This window comes from Etheostoma spectabile, chromosome 3, assembly GCF_008692095.1.
Source record: "Etheostoma spectabile isolate EspeVRDwgs_2016 chromosome 3, UIUC_Espe_1.0, whole genome shotgun sequence".
Taxonomy (NCBI): domain Eukaryota; kingdom Metazoa; phylum Chordata; class Actinopteri; order Perciformes; family Percidae; genus Etheostoma; species Etheostoma spectabile.
In genome coordinates, this window is record NC_045735.1 from 22,286,620 (window position 1) to 22,311,202 (window position 24,583).

Below are 24,583 nucleotides of genomic sequence, written 5' to 3' on the forward strand. Positions count from 1 at the left end.
TGAACTGTTCACACTGAAACAGAACATGATGACGCAATTCTGCAAAAGAAAATCCATCTTAACAAGTTGTTCTGTCTCTGTCTAAAAATCTCTCAACTTCTCAAAAACGTCTCCCAATGAAGTCCTTACAGACGTGCTATTACAGCATTTTTGGATCAAATGCATTTTAAATTTCCACTAGTTACGTGTGGCTAGCTTTGTGTGTCCTAGCAAATAACTAAGAATTGTTTTTCGGAATAGTCCTGAGGCAACAGGAAACAATTTCCTAAAATGTCAAAATGGTTTGAAGAAGACAGATTAGCTAAATGTGTCAATATTTGATAAGGTGTACCTAAGTACATATGTGAGCCAATGTTCAATACAATTAAAGTTTTTTTTTTAATTTGCTCATGTTGAAATGTTGCAAGAATTTTAAGTAGTAGTAACATTAAGGTATATACAATTTAAATTCAATAGAAACTGAAATTACCAGTTAAGATGGGTGTTTTTTGCAATGACAAAACTCCATATATGCTATAAAAAGAGCAGCAGAAACATTTGAACAGAATCTTATTGTCTTAAATCTTTGGAAACAAGCCGCTGGTTATCACCACAAAGAAAAAAGTCAGAACGCATTCTTGAGTTTCAGCAGTTGTTAATCCACTGCGGTATAATATATGCATGGACGGAAACAGAGAACATGTTCACACTGCTGGTGTAAGGTGGAAAAGAGATAACTAATGGGCTCATTAAGGAGATGGAGCCTGACAATGCCAAGGAAAGGTCACCGCAAAGCATGACTTACTGGTGTTGTAAGAGCTGTCCCCATCGGAAACTGTTCTAATGAAACAGGGACGGGAAATACACTGGTATCAACACTGCAGGCTTGCAAAACAAGATACAGTGTAAAAAATGGCATTAAAGTATGGCTTTGTAGTGACCTGACAACTTCACCCAAGTTATAATACAATGTTTAATAAGAAGGAATCTCACACTAGGGACCATCTCAGAGCCCAATCGGTCCTCTTTGTCAATTGGAAAGAGCCAAAAGCATTTGTCTCAGGAAACAAGAGATTTGGTAATATGTATGTTTTTAAGAGACAGAAGGAGACTTGAATGTGTAAGAAAGGGTGGCTAAGTTTCTTACCGACTGTTTTTTTTTCAGCAGGCTGCTCCAGCTGTCTGAACACACTGTATTTGTCTCCAGTATCTGGATCACAACAAATAAAGAAGAATGGGTAAAGTATGAACAGAGAATACAACACAGGTAGGCAGGTGTTGCCTTCATGCCACCGAGTTCATAACAAATGTCCATTAAACTGCAGGTGCCCTCGTTTAAGCTGCTTTGGAAATCCTTTCTTCTGCATTACAATTTAGGTTAAGTTAAAGTTGCAGTGGGAAACATTCAGGGATCATCTGTCATGGTGTATAGAAACTCATATGAGAGATAAGACATAATCTGTGTTGATAAGGTGGTGTAAACATCTGAAGTAGACTCCAACCAATATATTGGCGTATTATCAGCCAATATTAGGCATTTCCCAATCTATCGGTATTGGCATTTATAATGGCCGATTAAAAAACAAAAAAATGCAACACTAATGCTCATAACATGGTTGACAGTCCTTTTTTTTTATATTCATTCATCAGAATAAATGATTTGTTCACCAGAAGGCGCTCTACAACGTTCCTATTGGCAACACAGATGTTTTGTTGTTGTTGTGTTTTTGTTCAAAGGACTTTAAGTTTCATATTTAAAGTTCGAATTTTTATACATTTTATTTATCAGAACTTTAAAATATTTTGATGTTCCTCTGTTCTGTTGTGACAATAAAACAAATTATTATCATATTATTTTAGTGAGAACTCATAAATAACTACAATTACCTAATGTTAGGGAATCTGTTTATGTTTTGTAACGCGTTTTGGGATTTGTCTTTCATCGGCATATCGGATTTTTAAATAACCGAATATTCGTATCGGTCTAAAAAATCCTTTATCGGTTGGGCTCTAATCTGAAGATCATATTTGTATTCCTAGTCTCTAACCTACTTGATTTTTCGTTCCAGGGTTTACCTGGATGGGGCATTTTATGGAGAGTACACAATGTTCCCATTGTGAGGTATTGAAGGTACCTGAGGCAGGGGGTGGAGGCTCTGCAGGCTGATCCACAGACAGCTGCTTGAAGACAGCGTACTTATCAGAGGATGTAACAGAGGCAGACGAGGAACCAGACACTGGAGTCAGCATGGCAGGTGCACTGCAGAGATATAATAAATGTAGTCAGACATCAGGAAGAGTGAGGTTCAACAATTCAATTTAATTCAATTTTATTTATAGTATAAATTCATAACAAGAGTTATCTCGAGACACTTTACAGATAGAGTAGGTCCAGACCACACTCCAGAGTTAACAAGTACCCAACAGTTCTAGCAGTTTCCTCCAGAGCAAGCAACAGTGCAACAGTGGCGAGGAAAAACTTCCTTTTAGGCAGAAACCTCGGACAGACCCAGGCTCTTGGTAGGCGGTGTCTGACGGGCCGGTTGGGGTTACAATGACTCTGAAACAGTAGAGTCTAATCCTCATAAACTGATAGAACATTTGCACTGGGCTCAAAAAGTTTGGTGAGTGTTTGTTAAAAGCTTTCTCATTCTTGGTAGTACTTATCATTATGGTGGCGGTGATGCTAACGGAAGCTGTCTTTAACTTTGCTTTATTCACACAAATACTGAACAAAAGACAAATTCACACATAAAAAGAGTGCTACAAAGGTGGGTCATATCTGTGTACTGTCATATACTGTTAGTTTTAACAGATGTCCAATTACAACTGCAGTCTGTCAATGTTTGCCATTATGCTGCCGATTTTAGAAAATATCTTGACATATTGAACATCTGTGCTGTTTCTTTCAACACTGCTCCTCCAACTTTGGTACAGATGGCTAGGCCTCCCTAAAGTTATGTTGCTGCCAAATGACATTCAGTCCAATAAAAACCAGCTCTGTTGCAGTGCTTCTGGTTTTTAAAATTCCTTTCCAAAGTCTTTTTTATTATTTAATTTAGCTTTTGTATCCAGAGCTAGAAGAGAAGATTAATACCACTTTCATGTCTGTTCAATAAATGTGAAGCTACCGATTGCAGTGTTTAGCTTAGAAAAAGACTGGAAACAGGAGACAACAACGGTAAAAACAAAAACAAAATTAGCCTACTAGCAGCTCTAAAGCTTACTGATTAAGATTTAATATCTTGTTTGTTTAATCTTGTTTGTCTGTACAAAAATGCCATTTCACTGGTTGGTTATGTTGCCAGGCAACCACTGAAGTCTCAAAGAAGTTACTGGTCACAGCCATGAAATAGTTTGGTACATAACCCCCTAAAATAAAACGACAAATTGTTTTGAGAACAAGTTGGTGTGGACCGGTAGTCAAAACTATCTCTTTAAGCATATGTTGTATCAGTCTATATGTATCACAAACAAATGAAATGATGACAATTCATTTTATGTTCCAATGCCACTGTAAGATACAAAAAACCAAGCTGAACATGTATAAAAATCTTAATATACATTAAGCAAAATCATTAAGCTCACTTTCCAGTGACTAAAAATATCCTCAAAGCCTTTCTCTGCAACACATCTGACAGAAAGTTATGCCTGCCAGTTCAAGCTAGCAAACCAAAATGAGCTTTTCAGCTTCTGATTTAATTAGACAGCAATCTCAGACTGTAGGGAATTCATTTTACATTGCTGAAACAGTCAAGAGTGTAGGTTTTCATGGAGAGATAGGGGGAATTATAAAACGCCTATGCCACTTAGATGTGAGATACTTTAGTTCTGTTTTTTTCTATGTCCTTCAACAGATAATTGCCTTCTTCAGCTTCTTCTCCATGAACGGGACGCTCTCTCAACATGGGCTTGGAGAGTAATTTTAAAAAATGAGCTTATCTACTGTTCACTGAAATGAATTCATTAAGAGATGACCCAAACTCATTGTTATTCTAGAAAACGTTCTTGAACTCAAAATAATTAAGACAGTGTGCCTGACTGTATGGATTCCAAGATAGAGATGCAAGACACAAATATTATAAAGAATAGCTCAGTTATAATCAACTAACGAGAAATGAATATTAGACCCTCATCACTGCAAAAATTTACATTTTTTCAACTAGGTAGAGTGCAAAAGAAGACAGAAATAATGGCGAACACTTACGAAATACATTTCTTGTAATGTAAACTCAGCATTAGATTCATATCATACAGTGAAAACCACCAACTACAACAATTTGATATTTTTAAACCATTGCTAATAAGCTATAATTAATATAGCATTTTGCAATATCTAACTTGAAAAATAATTAATCATTTAGGCCTACTCAGTATCACCATTGCACTCACAGCCATTACCTGTTTTGGTGCTGAGATGTGATGGTGGCGGGGAAACTACCACCTGACTCCCCCTGGAACTCAGTGAAGGCCTGGTCTCCTGCTCCTGCCTTTGGAGCTTCCTGGAAGTCCTGGAAGTCATCGTCATCAGCTTTGCTCCCCTGAGTTGAAAACATATGAGTGAGTTAGATGTGAATTATGATTAACTAAAGAAGAATGCAGAACTAAAGGCATGGCAGTGTTACCTGTGCAGGAGGGAAACTGGCGATGAAGTTAGTGTTTGTGGGTGCTTGAGTCATGGGTGTCATGGCCATAACTGGTGGTGGTGCTGTGGGCATGGCCATGGCCATTGAAACCGAGGGCTTGGTCATCATGGGCTGCTGGTGCATGACTGGGGCCATGGCCATAGCCAGGGCCGGCAGGTTGGGCACTGGTGGAGAAGTGAACTGATTGAGGATTTCCACATTCATTGCTGGGAGGCCACTCTGAAACAAGGCAAAAAGGATTAAAAGGACTCATCTTTTTTTTTTTTTGTCAACATATCCACTAAAACTCCACTAACAACTTCAGAAGACTCTTAACTTGAAACAGCTCACAAAATTACAAAACAAAGACAAATATAGTTCACTAGACGCAAAGAAAGCATTGATAAAGTACTAGATATAAAGAATTGTGGCTTTTGTGTTGGAGAGTTGTTAATTCACTCGATAAAAACACTATATAACACACCCATGTCAATACAAAAATCATTCACCCTGGAAACAAAATAAAATCTATCCATATGCAGATGATATCTTACTTTACCTTCAAGATCCACAAAAGGAAAAAGGAACTTCTCACAGCTCTCAGATTACAGTATAAAAGGGATAAAAACCAAGCATATTTCCTATCTCAGAAGATTCACGGAATCCTGCAGACACATACTTTTTGTTCAACTCTGCTAATTTCATATATTTGGGCATTAACATGTCCCCCAAACTGTCAGTTATCACATCTACATTTCAAAGCACTATAATATATAATATAATATAACACATAATCTAATCCAGCTGCCCTGACTGGTAAAAGAGATTATGACGTTTTCTACAACTACCAAAACAATTTGTAATTTATATAAATTAATTTCCTATACAGATGAGAGCTAAATGGGAAAGAGTCTGACACCAACCTCTGGACACAGATCTGCAAAAATACATCTGAAATTTTAAGAGCACAAATCTGAAACTAATCCAATATAAAATTATCCATTGAACACACACCACTCAATACAAAAATGCAACAAATGGACCTCTCCAACAGATTAATGTTCACATTACAACCTGGGCACCGCAGACAACTCTGTCCACAACTATAGCACTTTTGAACTCCATACCTGCTTTTTTAATAGGCGATTTATCCTCAGTTAAACTTCCAACAAAAAAAATGTACTAGTTGGCCTAGCCACCGCCAAGAAGACCATCTTATAAAATGGAAATACAAACAAAAAATATTCGTCATTAGTTAAAAACTTCTCACATAACACATGCTGTAAAAATGTAAAAAAATAAATTTTGAAAAATTAAATTAAATTTTGCTTGATAGCGAATGCCACTAAGCGAGCAACACCTCCATATTCACACCTGCTCATACATACACATAACTAGTCAAATAAAAAATAGGTTGAATAGGTTCAATTGAATCATTAGAGGTGTCATGGCACAGTGGCTACTGTGAACCTATCTTGTGATGCCATGGTGTATTCGCGAAAATAGGAAAAAAGCAGATGTTTGCATTTAAAAATTTTCAACACAGTCAAGTTCCTTTTTAACAGATATTACTAAAAGACCTCAACCTTTCAAACCTCTCACAAGAGAATGCACTGTTTTTTTTGTTTTTTAAAGCTCTTGAAGATTTACATTGCCAAAGGAGTCTTATTATTCCTCGCATGGAAGCGGTGGCATGCAGTGTTTCGTGAGTTGCCTGTAGATTTGCATCCTCCCAGGGGTGGTGGTGACGGGCCCAGGCTAAGGATGATAAGAAACCTCCTGTTGGCTGATGGGGACTCAGCCATATATTTGACTTACAATGCTTCACAAGCCCTGGGCTGATTCACAGAGTTGTCTCCTTCTCCCCATTTCAACCTAACCTGTCTAGTTTTAGTGTGGATTTTATGGCGAGGCTCTGTGGAAGCCATTAGGGATGATTAGTGAAGTCGTTAAGGGGATAATTTGTCTTGACTCCAATGTTTACCTGTGCCACACCAATTAGTGCAAGTACAGTGTAGAGCTCCTCCTTGGTCAGCATGCCAGGTGTTGTGCGGTTGGCTGAAGCCCAGATTTGCCCCAGTGCTTCCCTGGGAAGACCTGATGACATTAGTATATGGCAGAGCTTGGCTGTGTCTATCCCTGCCGGAGTCATGGTGAATTCAAGAACCTTCTTGAACATTTCTAAAGAAATAAAAAAAAGACAAAAGAAAGAACAATATTCATGTTTGCTTGAAATGGACAGGTTAACATCAACATTCTCAATTAAGCTGGAGACTTAGAGTTTTTTTTTTTTTTACAAAACACATTTCTAACTAATTATACCAGCTATATTCATGTATAAATGTTTACCTGGGATGTGGCTGTCATTGTAAACCCAGGCTGGCAGCATAGGCTGAATGTGCTCTTGTTGAGGGTACACACCAACACCTGCACACACACACACACACACACACACACACACACACACACACACACACACACACACACACACACACACACACACACACACACACACACACACACACACACACACACACACACACACACACACACACACACACACACACACACACACACACACACACACACACACACACACAGTTGTTATTGCAAAAGCTTTGCCCAGGCAAACGAGTTACCCAGCCTCTTGGCAGCTGAGCCCTGCTTTTATACAACTGAACAAAATCATACACCTGATGTCTGGAAGGCTTGGTGCAGATGTGATGCTCTCCTGCACTGAATCACAAGCGTCCTGCCATGTCAGAGATCTATAAATCAGTCTGTGAGCCATTTCTAGCTTGAAGGAGGGGGGTAGGAGAGAGGAGACTGCTGGTAGGAAAAATAACTAAAACTCTAATTTAACCGCTGACGTTGACCTAAATAAACAGTTTGTTTTTGCAAATAGAGTAACAAACATTTAAAAAAAATAAAGTTAGTCCCTAACAAGGAATATTTTTGAGTGTGCAAGACACTCAAGCAGCCACTTAGCACATAAAACTCATTAGTAATGGACAGATAAATGATTATTTTTACAAAGCTCCCCGGCCTCCACGATGAGCCTCTATATTTCCCTTGATGACACAGAGGACACGGACACAGACAAACAAATAACAGCAGAAAGCAGTAAGGGCATGCACAATCAGCCTCTGATTATGTTTGGGCCCCACTGGCACCTGCCAATCCATGCGCATCCCTGTTAAACCAAAGCAGTCAGCATGCACCAGAGGTTATTCTCTTAGTAGGTGTTACACAGCGAGGGAAGAAACAGCAGCTTATTGACACCTCAGGAAAACAACAAACACAGTCCCTTTCCACAATGCGTATGCAGAGAGCGCCAACATAAGAAGGCCTCTCCAACGAGATTTGGCCTGTAGTGACAGGGGTATAAAGCAGGCAGGAGACTTGGCTTAGGAGAAGATGTAAAGACACTGGGAAGGATAACTCAAACAGCACCACAACTCCATAATAATCTCAGAGGTGAAGACTATCTTAGCAGGATTTTATATTAGAGTACGTAGGCTACAATAGTATGAGGACCAGTCCAGAATCTGGTATAAACCAATGAAGAATCACAGAGATAGAACAGATTGAGCTGTGGGGCAGAATTTATTTGTCAGGCTTAGAAAGAGTGAAAATATTTCTCCAGGACAGAAAGAAAACTACTGCCTTGATTGTGTGCAGCAAAGCAAGGGAGAGAAAAGCAGCTATGGAGTCAAATAAACAGGCACTTCTCTCACCACTGTCACTACTGGTTTGAGGAGACGAGTCAGCAGCTGATGGGGGGACGCTGGGTACTGACACCGGGACATCAGGTAGCTTTTCTGCGACGAAGACAGAATTCAAGTCCTCAGGGGCAGCAGCCCAGTTCCTCGCTTTAGTGCTGGAGTGAAACTGGGCGGAAACTTTGGTTCTAGGGCTCATTGTAGCCAAACTCCGCTTGGATTTAAAGCTAACCTGTGCCATCGTATCAGCAGTAAGATCACATGATGAGAATAGCTTCTGTTCCAGGGACGGGCCTAGAGGGGTGAATGAGGAACAGGTTTCTTGATAACACACACTGGCTATACACAGCAGTTAAAGTTTCCCTTTTTCTCTGAAGCCAAACTGATAGTTACACTTGTTGCTATAAGGGGATTAGGGTGATATTTACTAAGCATTTGTGGCCCATTTGTAGGCACTCAACAGTCAGTTCCAGTTTTCCCTGTTTGTTAGAGAACCACTCCGAGGTAAAATGGGAGAAAACCCATAAGAAAATTAGAATTGTGTGTTTGGTCTCATTTCAGAGGAAATTGCATCTAAAATGTAACATTTGGGAAATTAAATGCAAGTGTAAAATCTGGGGGAAACAGATTTCTTGATTTTCCTGACTTTAAGCACATCCAGTCCAGTGCAATATCATTAAAGCAGCAAGTTATACCCTAAGTAATCTCTAAAATGTCATCTGTTTGCAAAAATAATCGTCAAATGGGTTTGAAAGTTTTACAAAATGTTTTTTTAAAACCCATTCAGTCACTGATGTTTTTGTTGAGCTGACAATATCTATAATATCAATGGCTATTTAACAAACATTTCCTCACATACAGCCTTCCTCTTGTTGTATGAATACATGCTTGCAGTTCCAAAGGTGTCTTCTCTTCTACCACTACAAATGAAAAGCATCCTGCAGTCCAGCAGCAGGGAAGAACTTTTTTCATGGCTCTGTGTGCAGTGCACTGCAGTCCAGATACGCGTACTATCTTTAAAACGGCCTGGCACCAGATTGTATTTAGCGTTACTTTATAATAATCAAATGAACTGCAGCAGGGCTCACAGTAGTCTCAGCAAATACCCAACTAAATGGAAAAATATGCGGTGCCGCAAAATTTGGTGCAAATGACTAAATGTATGACAGCCTCAGTGAATTTCCCTCTTAGTGTTTTTATATCTTTGTTTATATATGTGTTTTCTGCTCTATACATTCTATATGTTACAATGCTGACTGCACATCCTCTGGTGTATTAATCCTGCATTTTCACTGTGTTTATTTAACATTATTATTATTTTTAGAACCAATTACCAACGTCTCATTTTTTATACAACCTGCAATTTTGATTCTACTTGATGCTTTTCACATCAAGCTGCATATTCCTAAAGCCTCTTTCCTCATCTGTCAGAGGCAAGCGATCCCGAGACTATCTAATCTGCTTATTCCAGATGCTTAACAACTAGGTCAGAAATGTCTCAGAGGATTGGGGAGATGACACTTGATGGAGGGCTAGCTGTTGCATTTCTCTGGACAGAAGGTGATCTCTGTCCTATCATTCATAGTCTATAGACAGAGAGCTGTCACAGAGCAGCTGCTCATCCGAGGGACTAGATGGCAGATGACACATGAGTGCGACGGTCTTCTATCAAACCACCAATGGATTCAATTTCAATGACGAATTCAGCTACTATATTGTTAAAACCCATCGAGAAACATTCTCACTTTCTAATGATAAAGCAAGGTGAGTTTCTAAATGATTCTGCATACTTGTTTGCTTAGTTTGAAGTGTCTGGTAGCTTTAAATGTTTAGGTAAGGAGGCCAAGCCATCTGCTGCATGCTCTCACACAGTAACGCAGGCCAAAACCAACCCAAGATCCAGACGTGCCAGTAAAAATAATCTGCATCAGCAACAAAAGCAGCCCTACAAGTAAAAATAAATCCTCTGGATTCATTCATCAAAGTGTAAATGATTTGAGTATGAACTATGAGAATGGAAGGGAAGGTGTCAACAAAGCAAAAGGAGTTACCTTGAAATGTAGAGTGGGTGCTGGTGTTGACAGCAGAGTGTTGGGTGACAGTGGGAACGGACACAGAGGCAGGAAGGGACTGAGGGAGGGGGGAGGAGGAGGACAGACCTCCCTTCAGGGAAGGGGATGAAGCTTGGACTTGGGTCTGAGAGGAGGGGTGGAAGTTGGAGACAGGGAAATCATTGAGAGGGCCCTGAACAAAGTCACTAAACTCGTCATCGTCCTGAGGAAAACCTGTCTTGGGGGCAGAGGACAAAGGCTGGCTGAGGGCCTGAGAGGAGAGGCCGAAGGTGGAGGAAGTGGAGGCGGGCGGAGGGAAGGAGGCAGGGGCGTCTACAGGCCCCTGAAAGTCACTAAACTCATCATTGTCCTCGGACAAATCTGGGGTAAGGGAGTGAGTGTTGACAGACAGGTGTTGTGGCGATGAGTCTGCAAAAATGAAGAAATAATGATGATGGCACAACATATGACACACATTATAATGAAGAATGAATGATGGGCTGCAAATTGCAAGAGTGAGAGAAAGACTATTTTGAGCAAGACCAGAAATTGTAGAACTGCAAATTCAACCAAAATCTTGACATGCAGCATTTAATTAATACAAGATTAAAAACGCTATTCAGCTAAAGTGCTTATTCCCAATTTTTAGAACTGCAACATTTGTACAGAATAATGACTTTAAAGCAGACCCGACATATAGATTGGGACCGTTCCACTGCATCACAAGATAAATATGATGAGTATTGAGATGATTAATGAGATGAGAAAGAAGTAAAAACATTGATATTGTATGTAAATGTATGTTTCTTTTTTATGACTTGTCTCGAAGCTTTGCCTTTTCCTTGTAAAATACTGGACCATTTCAGCTAGTCTAGTTGCTAATATTTAATAATAATATCATTAAAACTTGTCAAACAGTTTGACAGGCTGATGCAGACTCTGCTTAGTTTTACAAACATAAAAGCTTTACAGTATTACTTCAGATTCTGTTTGTTAAATGCAGTACTACATTTTTTTTAAATGCACAAGAGTAGATTAAGTGAGGAAAATCTATAGTGGTAACTTTAAAAAGATTGTGAACACTGAGGTTCACAATCAGAAGCTGTATTGAACACATTCAAATAAATACTAATGCAAAGTGGTAATGGCAATACTGACTGGTGTACAGATGAATGACAGACTGGAAAATAATGTGCTAAACAAAATATGATTAAGAAGATGTGCTGAATATTATGTTCTCAGACAGAAAATCATAATTTTGGCTTGTCTGGCTGCCAGCTGGGCAGTCATCATGCTGACCTGCATCTAATCCGGTTATTATTCTCAGACGGAGGCATTTCAACAGAGAGCAGATCTGTTGATGAAGAGGAACAACAGGAACAAAATCTCAGGGATTACAAGTAAAAGGACTGAGGTGAAGGTACCTGGCTTTTTGGTCTGTGATGATGGAGTGGGATGCATCTTCGCATCTCTGCTGAAGCCATCCAGGTTGCCTTTGATTGCCTCCAAGGCATCATCACGGCTTTTCTCCCCTGTCTGAGTACACAACAATAGAGGATCAAGAGCCCACAGGGTTACAAAGATGAGCAGTGGACATGCTATTAAAATACTCCACATCCTGTTTATTTTTCTATTTTACTTTCTTTTTTTTCTCACCTTGGGTTTGACATTGCTGAGCAGTCTCAACTTCTGTTTCTGCTCCTCAAATTGTCTTTTTTTCCTCTCCTCCTCCAGCATCTTCTGCTGCTGTTCCAGACGTTTTCTAAAGGACAAGAAGAGTACAGGCATTATATGGAGAGCCAAGTAAATCATATTTTTAATAGGTCAGGAAAAGGGAAACACATTTGGAGAAGACAGGATTTTGACTGAGCTCGACACAAAACTGTATGCGCTTCATCATTACATAAATAAATGGAGGGGATAAAGGAGGCCCTTCAAAAAAAACAGTAGGTCCTAAGGGCCCACCAATATAATTGACATTTAACAAAGCAATCAATACCCCTTTTTAAAAAAATCTTAAAATTAAAATTATAAATCACAAAAAGTATAAAACAGACAAGAAGCCATTCTTTGTCAGAGTTTACAAATGGCATTTCATAAGTTGTGAGTATTACAGGATGAATTAATAGATGGTTGTCCCCCTCATTTTGCTCAGATAAGTACCATACACACAGACAATAAATAAAAAAATAAAAATAGACCCCACGGTACAAAACATGATTCTAAAAGACAAGATTATTAAAATATGTCAAGATGCAATGATCAGAATTGCATATATGGATAGAAACCACAAGAAAAAGGGGGAACTATAATAACATTTTTGGAAGGGAAAAAACAACCATTAAAGTGTTTTAATTAAGTTTTAGTTCTGTGATACAACTTAACAAGATTTAGAGTCACCAGCCATGACAGCAGTTCTGTGAGGCTTTACTTGGGCACAGCTTTAAGCTAAATCCTAACATCAGCCTGCTGAGAGGCTCACAATGACAATGCTGACATGCTGATATTCAGGGATCATCTCAAGTACATCCCAAGGATGTACATGGGCAACACAACATTCTGCCAGCCTCTCATAGAAGAAGAAGAAAAAGACACACTTCCCCTAGGGGGAAATTAAAATGTTTCACGTGTTGTTATTACACATTACACACAGGCCCAAGCAGTTGGGGCTTTGGTGCCTTTCTTAAGGGCACCTCAGCAGTGCCCAGGAGATGAACTAGCACCTCTCCAAACTCTGTACTTGGTCTGTACGGGGAGTTGAACCAGCAACCTACAGAACTACTGCTGAACTAAATACATTTAGAGTGGAGTTACTCAATTAATAACGTTGCACACACATAGACACCACAACAAACAAGAACCATGAAATTAGTGTAAAGAAGTCTTACTGGTGCTCCTCAGCCATTTGTTTCTGCATGTCCGCAGTGTACTGGGGTCCAGCAGGTCTCATACCCATAAACTGTGGCTGACCCAAGAACTGCATCCCAGGGGTCTGCATCCCAATAGCCATCCCACCCTGTTTGACACAAAACAAATGCATAAAGAAAGCAGCACAGAAATCTCATTAGCAACCGTACTGTCTTACATACTCCTTTCACTCGATATTAACACAGACTTAAGTCCTGTTAAAAAAACACCAAGCTGCAATAATATCCTGTTAATGTGCTGGTGTATAAAACAAGCAATTAGGGTTAAAAGAAGCTCTAATTCCAGACCTCCAAGTAAATGAAAGCAGTAAAATCAATACTGCAGTGTATCAATATTATACATTCATAAGCAAGTTTGTTAACAAATATGAAAAATCCCTAAGGGAACTGTTAGAACGACACTGTCACCTTAGAAAATAAACAAATAGACAAACATAGGTACAATACAGATACACAAGCTCACCTGCATAGCCATGGCTCCTGGGGGCATCTGCCCCCCAAAGTTCATTCCCATCATTCCCTGCATGTTTGGCTGCATGACCGGAACCATAGGGAAGCCCTGCTGTTGCTGCTGCTGTTGTTGCTGCATGGGTACCATGCCTGCAGAAACACACAAACACTGTTCTGATTTACTGTAGACATACAAAGAATAGGGTATTCAATTACTATTTGATGCATGACAGTCAGCCCAATTTAAAGTACACTGAAGAAGACCTAATACAAGTCTGGAGTTTGGAGGGGGGGCTCTAGAGTCTGGACATGATTCACTTTAGCAAATCAATTTCCTGGACAGCTGGAAGAAGACACGGGTTCAGCAACATCCAAATTGTTTTTTCTGGTGACTACTGTGACATCTTGGAGCAAAACAAGGGGGAAAAAATAGAAAAGTATGTGTTTGTTTTTCTTGTGTGATGCTTTGTGAGCTGACAGCCAGAGATGAGCAGTCGGGTTTCACTGGAGCCTCCAGATGATTCTGTGTTACAGCTCAACTGGGCTGAATAAGTGGCTTGTTTAGGTGGCTGCACACAATCTACTTTGTCTAAAATGGCATTGCTAATGGAAGCATGTAATGACCCCTTAGAGACGCATGTCCCCTTGTGATGGGTGGATGGCTCATCAGGAGTGTTACTGCAATGTCAACAGCCTAAATATGACAAGCACACACATCTGAAGCCCACAATGCACTACTCTAGGCATGGGTAACAAAGGTATAAGCTCCAATGTGCATAATCATTGCTGCTTTCTACTTCTGCCTAATGACTTATGGGGGTCTTAAGTGGCAAAGACAATCTGGCTAGTTTTATAGACGTCTTTTCTTCATCTTTAATGAGGGAACCAGGCACGGCATCCTTTGTGACTTCCAACGACTTAACATGTTAACATGTGATCTAAATCTAAATTTCTAAAAGGTAAACTTGTATAAAACTTGTAAACATCTTGTTTCATTAAAGTAGCTTCAGAATCACATTACAAACAAAATGTAGGGATGTTTTTCACAAGAATATCAAATCCATTTTTATCCAAATACAGTGACACAGTGTGCTAGGTGAGAAACAGGTCACATTTAAAATGCAAAATGCTGTGTCACTCCACAAATTCAGAGAAAAAAAATGCTTCCCATGTATTTATCAGCTTCTGATAATGAAACTGGTCAAAAAGACAGTTTGAAGACAGAATCCATTACCTTGTGGCTGTCCCAGGCCGCCTCCAACAGAATACATAAAACTAAAGAAAGACAATAACAAGAAAGAGGTTATGAGATTCTTACAGAGGTTAAAGTGAAGAAACACACAGATAATACTTTAAGGTCAACTCTGCAGCCTCGAACAATGCAAAGTATTAAGTCATCACTCAGCATTAACACTGCCTTTCACCTCTGCATACATGGCATGCGATCAGTTTAAAAAGCCATTTTAAAGTAAGAACCATGACTGCATTTAGCGAGAAGAAAATCACAAAAAATGACACAGCTAAACAATAAAAAAAAACCTTGTTTGCTATTTATAATTGTGACATTATAGTGAGACCCCATCTGAATGTTGTGTGTATCTTAATCCAAACATCATGTTAATAAAAGCTGCTTCCACCAGCTGTAGCCTACATCGGAGTGTTAACCCTTGTCGTGTTGTCTTCCTGTCAAAAATCAACATTTTTGTTGACGCTTTTTATCAATGTTTTTAACTTTTTCTTACGTTTGTCTCTTTTGTTCACATTTTCAACACTACCTAACACTAACTTATTAACTTTAGTTTCACAGTTATTTTGGGAATTTATGGTCAATGAATCTCATTTTTGGGAAATTATACCTAATGTTTGAATTAGAAAAGCAGAAATTAGGAATTATTTAGACTAAAATTAAAGGAATGGATGTTGATGGATAATCACAGACTGGAATATGTCAACTTTTACTCAATACTATTTCAAAAACACTTCAATTTGTTTTTCAAAGGCTATAAAATATATAAAAAATAAGATGACCTAAAATTAATGAAAGTAGAGATTTGTACTTGCCAAAGAGCATTGTGTGGAATCAATCATGTTATATTTTGGGTAATTAAAAAGAACATTGAAATAGAAAAACGGGTCAATTTGACCAGAAGACAACCCATGGGTTAAAAGGAAAATAAATAATAGTTTAATATATATATAATATATATATATATATATATATATATATATATATATATATAGTTTGCTGTAGGCATTCACTGATTTCACTGATCTTTTGAAATGAAATTGTAATATTAATGCCCAAAAAGCAGCAGCATTAGTGCAGTGTCGTTCCCACAGACAACTTGGATTGTGTCACTGGGTTTATGCTAAGAAACAGGCCTTTAAGAAATAATCAGAAGAAGTCTCTACCAGTCGGCCAAGTCTCTCCTCATCAGAGCCAACCCACACACACACACACAGGCCGTCAGCTATTTATCAAATTTTTTATTACAACCATAGACCGTAGATTGCAAGCCAGTTCTTCAGGCTGGAATAATAATGCAGAGACAAACGGCAGAAAGAGCCAGCCAGGCCTCTGTGTCACCAAGTGACTCTAAAATGAATTTCAGCATCAGTAATCCAATGGGTGAGTGACACATTATCATTCTGATAACTTGATTACCAACACAACTGTGCAAACAAAAGGGAGGCAGGAAACCCATCGTCAGAAAGTTCAAGCATTTGCCAAAGCAATTACCAACTCCCTGTGGCAACTAAGGGATCATTTAGACCTGAGTTTGACTTTGAAATTTACTTTTGGAAGCTTTGTTAATTCGTTATTACAAAGCAAATTGTATTTTTGTACAGTGCAAGTGTTGAAAACTGTACACTAGGGCTGCAACTAATACCCTTTTGGTTATTTTTTAATAAATTGATTAATTGTCACAAAAAGTGAAAAACTGTGTTGAGGCCTACGTTACTAGGGGTGGGAATCTCTGGGCACCTCACGATTTGATTCTGATTCAGATGCCAACGATTCAAATCCAAACCGATTATCAATGCATCTTGATGCCAAAAAAATTGTATGTACATTTCATTTATACGCGTGATTTTAAAAAATAGATATCTTTTGGTCCTTTTGGCCATTTTTGTGTGTTTGCCTGAACTCTAAAAGTTGTTGTGCATTAGCCCATCGTCTTTCAGTCACTCTGTTTTCTGATTTGAACATATATGGAGACAGTAACTTCAAAACGATTTTTCTTAATAATCGATTAACTTATCAGAATCGAGCATCGAATCGTTCTAGAGAGAATTGCTTCTCATTTTGTCTGTCCTTTACTAAATAATACACTGTATAACATAGGCTTAATATAAAAATTCAAAGAACCAGCCTTTTTGGCATTTTCGCTGATAAATGACAAAGAATTCATCAAATATGCAGATATACATTTTGTATCAACATGTCTTGAGTTCAATGATAAAAAACTATCCTATTAAGTCAATGTATGTGCCACTTTGGTGATAAATGAATAAAGATTTCTTAAAAAAGATGGCATACCTGTATATTAAACAAGTTGATATGAAAACAGGGTTTCCTCTATGATTGTTTTTTTTTTTCAAATTGTATGCGTGTGGAAGCACCAGAGACACAAAATAAAACCCCAAATCCCAGAATAAGTCATTTTTCTTCATAAAATGGGCACTTTAATGTAAAATATAGTAGCTTAGCAACATAAATCATTGTAAATACTCCCTGTGCTGTTGATCAACTTTAATTGTGTTGTATATTGTGTCAGTTTATAATGGGGCTCACTGAATAATTCAAAGTGAGATTATTGTTACACATAATCTATTAATGTGGCTGTATGGACCTTTTCTGCAAGACATGTTTGTGTAGCCAAAAAAGATTAATTGTTCACTGAGCTGCCTTGTCTTTAAGGACAGTGTGGAGGAGGATACCACAAATTGCCATGAATTGAGATGCTTCATCTGTGGTAGTCCTGGGACTGAGATGCACAAATTCTCATAAATCCCTCACAAAAGGTTATCAGCAGCTATTAGCTTATTCTGAAATTGTAGATGATGCAATGCTGATCAACAGGCTACATGAGGATTGGAAAGATGGCGATGACCCCAAGCTGAAATACAATTTGGATTGCAAAACCGAGCTGTACCATCATTCGAGAAGTGTATCAATTGCGAATCATACAGGGTTTTGTTTATTGTTTTCCAAACCCCATCAGCACACCTGGGGCTTGTTGCACGAAAGTAGAATAAAGATATCCAGGATAAGTGAAAATACGCAGCTTGACTTAGTGTGATCTGCTCATCGCGGCTTAATCGGTTGCACGTTTGCCGAGCCAGGATGAACAGGTGAAGCTATGTCCAGCCAGGTGTAGATAGCTGGGATAAGTGCACGTTCAAGGCTTTCTCAAATAGACCACGTTATCGATCACAGATTTACTGATGCAGAGATGAGAAGACGCATGCGCCAAATGTTTCACCCAATGAACAGCAGCTTCTAATGGAAAGTAACGAGGAGGGGAAGAATATGCAAAAAGGGAAATACGGCTCTTATCAAACGGAGAGAAAAAGCCCGACATAGCGGACCCGACTGAATGTGTGGGGGTGTAAAAATATAGCCTTTGCCTCAAAAGAGAGCAGAGGGAACTAATGTTCCTCGGGAAATGGACCAAGGACTTTAGGCTTAATTTCAAACCCTTATTCACACTGTGAGAACATGTTTTACAACCATGCACAAATCTCTATAAGATATTCCTGATTCTTTGTACAATTAATGTTCATACAGAACAATCAGAAAGGGACAACTAGAAAAAGAAGTAAGCAACTTCAATACACGTTGTGAGCATATGTAAAGCAATATTCATGTTTTTTTATTCTTCTGACAAGTGACCGCACCAAAATAAAAAGATTAAGAAGCATTGTGGTGTTCCCGGTGTGATGAATGTAAACTACACTATATACGTACTGTATATAGGCCACGTTATTAGTCCGGTGATGTGAGACTTATTGAGAAGGTTATGAAACCAATGTATGCTATAATAAAAAACAATAGGCCCACTTATTAAGGAGTAACACAAACTGCCCTTTATTAGAGAAGGACAAGCAACAAGAAAATGAAATCATGAATGTATTGGTCTCTGACCAGTCTACCATTATTATCATCTGGGAATATCGCTACATTAATATCGTCACACTTAATCTCCGCAGCGTCCTGTATAAACCTGAAGCTGAGACCACGGACGCTGCGCTGCTCATCTCTACTTTTACAGAGAGAGTGGACACTGACACAACTCGCAAGTCTGCTGGCAGGCAATAGCCACCAGGCAGCAGGCACCGGGCAGCAGCCACCGGGCAGCGGTGGCCACCGGCCACCGGGCAGCGGCCGCACGCCAGACAGCCTTGACACACTACCGTCCCACCGGGAAAAGTCCCACTCCGCATCAGGGTGCCAGGGCAACCATTTCTAACATCTAAACAACTGTAGTAGGGTTTAAATCAAACTCGTGACAACAATAGTGACAGGCTAATGCATGTTAATAAAAATAAAGCAGAACACATGCGGAAGACAAAGGATTAAACTGTTAAACACGTTTATTTCGGATCAGAGCCGCAGCTGATTTGACACATGAGACTCCAGGATTAATCTTAGCCTGGATGTTAGCCTGCTCTGGACCAGGCTAGCCGCAAAGAATAAATCTCCATGGTTACTTGGCTGGGCTTAAGTCAATCTGGTTTCGTGCAACCGAGTCCAAGCTAAATTCATCCAGGATAACTTGAATATCCCGGCTTAATCCCTTATCCTAGTTTCGTGCAACAGGCCCCTGGTCTACCGTGATGTTTGTATCCTCTGCAATGAGGGCATCAATGTTGGAATGCTGGAAAAATACCCTGGTAAGTTACCTGTCTGCTCTATTCTCATGAATAGTTTGAAAGGTCTTTCTTTTTTTCCAAAGTAAAACTCTTTTCAAGGTAAATCATATATGTGGCTATAACCCAGACAGAGCCCGAAAGATGTATCGTGCACCCGACAATTGATTCCAGGACAGACTGAAAAGGAATTTGATGGAGACAGCTGTGAGACGACAAGTAGATGCCTAGGGAGTTCAAGTTGCTTCACATCAGAGAAGAAGAAGAGGGGGCATTGTGTGCCTGAAAGACACAGATGTAACCCCTTACAAACCATTGACGATGCTGCACTTAAACAGCTCACAATTTCCACTGCCATTCATCTAATCTATGAAGACATGGCAAGATCTCCACTTGACACAAAGCAGTACCCCTCAGTAGACAGTATGACCAAATTACACAGAGCCAACTTGCTCTGATTCTTGACAGCATCGAGCAGTTGCTGAAGGCAGTTGTAAAAACTGATGAAAAGGAGGCAATGTGGAGCCAGAATCTGCTGAAAACACAATGCCCTGGATCAGGAGTGATGCCCACCCAACTCGGACTCACTGTTCAGCTTGACCACATGTTTGGATCAAAGTGGTTGACTGACCATATTCATCACCTAGGATACTCTGAATCATATGTTGAGCTCCATCACTACAATTATTGTTACTTGAACATGAAAATGGATGTGGCCGCAGCTGAAAAACATTCTAGAGGAAACACTGGAAAAGCTTTATAGAGGCATTTCTAATGTTTAATAAAAGGTAACAGATTACATTTGTTTTGCTTAGTCATAATTTAAAACATTTAATCTTACAAAGAGACAAGGTTACCCTTCACAGAGTACTGATGTAATAGGGCGTTTGACTTGGAGGTTTTCAGACTTACATCTGTCCCCTGTAAGATTTGCAGCTTAAAAAGCTTTTATAGGAGCTGCCCACCATCGTGCAGCAAACAACAGATCATTGCTGGGCAGATTAACATGGAAGGGGATAAGCGGTGATAGCAGCTGTGGACACCGGCAGGCAGGCCAACGCCTTGTTAAAGGCCTGTTATTATCCGACAGCTATAATCAAACCCTTTTGAAAGATGGGAGACAGAAGGCAGGGTCAGGAGTTCTGTCACTATCATCATCACTAAGGAAGCTAAAACCAAAATGATTGTTTTTTTTTATGTTTATTCTGAAGCTGCTCTTATTGTGGAATATACAGCAGACATGACGAGCCATCCTTCAAAGGGTAACAGACAGAGATGAGATAAAATATGAAGGACCCTGAACCCATTAATAGAGCTGAAACAAATAGTTAAATTATCAATAAACTAATTAAACAGGAAGCTAATCACACAATTTAGTAGTTGAAAAATGTATCAATTAAAAATGGCAACTATTCTCTGGTTCCAGATACACAAATGTGACGATTTGCTGTTTGTGGTTGTAATTTATACCCTTGTAAACTGAATTGAATATCTTTGGGTTTTGGATTTCTGTTTAATTAAATCCTGGGACACAGAAAGTGGCATGAGGGCCTTCAATAATACTAAAATAAAGGGTATTTATTTTATTTCCTAGCCCCCACAGGCATTAGACAGGAAGGCTCGTGCCCTGCTACCTGACTGCTGCATACCAATGTGGCAAGGACAACCTATTATAACATTACAATTACAACTCAGGCTGACACACAGTAGATCATAAGTCATGTGCCCAGTTCTCCAAAACTCATGACTGAATATACAGATAATATTTCTAGTATAATCCAAACTTGGAAATGCCAACAGCTGCTCCAAAACACAACCCACAACGATACACTCTTGGCAAGCACAATAGAGCATCATCTGACATTCATAAGGTTGAATGTCTGAAATCACATGACCTGTTAAAGACAGAGAAATCATGAAAGAGAAATCATGGAGCCATCACCTGACACTATAGGCCTAGATATTATACATTTCTGTCCCTGTCGGCATGGGGGAAATACAGCGACTGCATCTTTGACTTAACAGCTTAGCATCATTATAGTCATTGAAACATTTACTCCATACACCAACAAAGGTAGCTTCTGATGTCAAGCATGTGTTGTGCTGCACTACTGCTCCACCTCCTGGCTTTTCACTCTGACACATTTTGATGTATTATTGCTGTATTATCTTGTCTAGCAGTCAAACACTGCACTGCAAATTATCCAAAGTCTTATTTTCTTAATTCTAACCCATAGTATTTAAAATGAAAACAGATTTGCCATACGCCACACCACGCCTGACTTTACAGTAATTTCCCCCCAAATAAAGTTAAGGTCTTATAAGCAGCAAAGAAAAAGTGGTGCTGTTTGGAATGACCTAAATGGATAAATCTCCCATATAGAATTAGGGGTGGGGGAAAAAAAAATCAATACAGCATAGTATTGTGATAGCAATAAAAAGGAAGTGAGATCAACAAACAGAGATTTTTTTTTTTTTTTAGATAAAACAGATGTTGGCAAAGTTTCCTTTTGGGGACATCGTTTGAAATTGGGAAAAATTAGAATTTGGAAAAAAAGATTATAAATTGCAATATATCCCAATATGTTCAAAATCGCAATAATATTGTATTGTGATGATATTGTATCGGAAGGCGTCTGGGGATTCCCACCCCTATATAGCAGTAATAAAACATTGCCCTTAAAGACCTAACTCTCTAACACGCTAACTGAAGCTAGTTTGAAGCTTTGATACGTGCTTCAAACTATTAAGTACAATTCCATTTGAACCACTGCTCAGGAGGTTGCTTTGGGACAGGAAAATCATGTGACATATGACGTCAGAAGCAGCAACTGCTTCATTCTCTGAATAAATCAGCCGAGTGGTTCGCAGTGGCACCGCCACACGGAAACTAGTCAGTCTTGAGTCTGTCGACTCTGTACGGAAGAGGATTAGGGCCACTGGTGAAAAATGTATGTGAGTTTGACTTTATTCTCAGAATTCAGACTTTATTCTCCAAATTCTGAGAATAAAGTCAGAACTCACATACATTTTCCCCCAGTGGCCCTAATCCTCTTCTGTAAGTCTGAATTGTTGCGCACTCAAAGCATAAAATAAGTTGCCTTTGGTTTGTAGCAGCCTCTACAGTGACAATCATTAGTTGGTTAGTATCGATTTATTTTCATTAATATGGAAGCTACAGTGGAAGTACAGCGGTACATGACTGCTCCACTGCTGGAAAGATCTGACAACCCCCTGGTGTACTGGATAAAAAATGTGTACCCTCACCTTTTTTATACTGGCTGAACATAAACTTCTCTAAATGTGGAGAGGCTGTAAGCAAAAAAATAAACAGGCTTAGTCCAAAAAGTGTGAAAAAAAAAGTTCCTTAATAAAAACCGTTGAGTGTTCCCTGTCCCACATGCCCCCTAGCCATAGTTACACAAGCACACCCTTCTCGTGCCATGTTTTCCTCTGTTTCCCCAATACACAAATTCATCAATCTTTATTTTAAAAAGAGATATCCCATTGTTAGTATACGAGTGTGTCACTTGTCTAAAAGCCTCCTGTCCTCTATCTTGTCGGGATAATTTAGCTGCAGCCTTGGCACTTCACCAGGCGAGGTCACTGTTACTGAAGCTTCTAGTAATGAACCCATTTTCAAAACAACTCCTCTAAGTGGTTCAGTGCTTCACCAAAGCTTCATTTGCCCATCACTAGTTAACATAATACCAACTGTATTTTTCACAATGTTGTCATCCACCAGTGCCTAAAGATGAGGCATTAGCAACACAGTAAACAAAGAAGTACTGGGATACTAGAATTTTAAAAAGATTTTTTTCCTGCTCTCCTTATTTTGTCAGAAGTTTACATCAAGCGCACAACACACAAGCAAGTCAATCATATGAAAGAGAACTACCATTACCTTCAGATCCTCACATTACACTTGCTTTTTCCTACTGCCCACACTCTTATCTACACTCTTGAGGGCTTCGGTTTCACCTGGCTAGTCGAGATGGTTGTAGCCAGAGCATATATATTATTAAAGCTTCTCGAGCTCAGTTTATTAATGAATCATGAGGCCTGGCCTTTTCATCTCGCCTGCAGGCCATCATCTCACTGCTCTAATGAGACACCTGTACGTCTCAACATTCACAACCATTTGCTGGTTAGAGGTGTACGTGTGACCGAGTTGACTGTGTGATTCAGTAAAGAATTATTCATTGAACAAAAAGCAGAGCAGTCTGCCTGCCGAAGAGGGGCTACAGCTGGTGTGTTAGTAGAGCTTTTGCAAATGTCCATTCCCATCTGCTTCACTTTCCTAAATAGTATTAGGCTATACAGTTACATTAGCTACCATGAGGGTATTTAGTATAATGTTGGTTAAGGTACTCAATACCCACATGGTAGATAATAGTCATAGTCAGATAAGTTGATTATTATTGATATTAACACTAGCAGCCATCCACAGGCCTATGTGCACAGGTGCTAGCTAATTTCTGACAAAGCTACAAGAAAGCAATATGCATTTATTTTCAATAAATATCAGTTGTCTCACTGTATGCCGTGACCTGTAGGTATAATGACGGTTACACAAAACATAACACGTAAAACGTGTTACTATACCATTTTGTGGTACTGTTTTGGTTAACTCTGAGCATGGACAGGCAGCAGAACCAGCTAGCTAACGTTAGCTGTGACACCTGACAACCAGCCATCTCATCGCATCACCCTGCCCCCGCCAACAAAACCAGCCTTCACTCGCTGTCTTTCAGGTCTTTCTTTGTGATTAATGTGTTGCTAAGCTGCACTCAGAGGCTTGCATTTCACAAATTGTTTACATTTTAGCGACAGAGTTAATGTTAAAAGGCTAAAATACCTGCTGCCTCCCCCAGATCCTGGCCGCAGCGCCATCTTAATAACAGCAGTCACTAGTAGGAAGATGACGTCAGCAGTGTTAGTGTTGGAGGGACGGA

General features: G+C 39.3%; 1 protein-coding gene across 7 annotated transcripts in view; it reads right to left on the reverse strand.

Moving 5' to 3' along the window:
• Positions 1-24,583, reverse strand: part of synrg (synergin, gamma) — a 43,490-nt gene extending 18,907 nt beyond the window's left edge. For 4 of the 7 annotated variants that reach the window (XM_032505826.1, XM_032505820.1, XM_032505813.1 and 1 more), the window contains exons 1-14: positions 24,487-24,583; positions 14,989-15,029; positions 13,768-13,904; positions 13,266-13,393; positions 12,034-12,139; positions 11,802-11,913; positions 10,378-10,806; positions 8,342-8,620; positions 6,954-7,031; positions 6,589-6,785; positions 4,605-4,844; positions 4,381-4,520; positions 2,115-2,239; positions 1,127-1,189 (exon numbers count right to left, since the gene is read on the reverse strand). In XM_032505826.1, coding sequence (XP_032361717.1) covers positions 1,127-1,189; positions 2,115-2,239; positions 4,381-4,520; positions 4,605-4,844; positions 6,589-6,785; positions 6,954-7,031; positions 8,342-8,620; positions 10,378-10,806; positions 11,802-11,913; positions 12,034-12,139; positions 13,266-13,393; positions 13,768-13,904; positions 14,989-15,029; positions 24,487-24,521 — 2,110 coding nt within the window. In that variant the 5' untranslated portion in view covers positions 24,522-24,583. The remainder of the gene's footprint in view (positions 1-1,126; positions 1,190-2,114; positions 2,240-4,380; positions 4,521-4,604; positions 4,845-6,588; positions 6,786-6,953; positions 7,032-8,341; positions 8,621-10,377; positions 10,807-11,801; positions 11,914-12,033; positions 12,140-13,265; positions 13,394-13,767; positions 13,905-14,988; positions 15,030-24,486) is intronic. The other 3 variants (XM_032505833.1, XM_032505839.1, XM_032505847.1) reach the window with 3 other exon arrangements.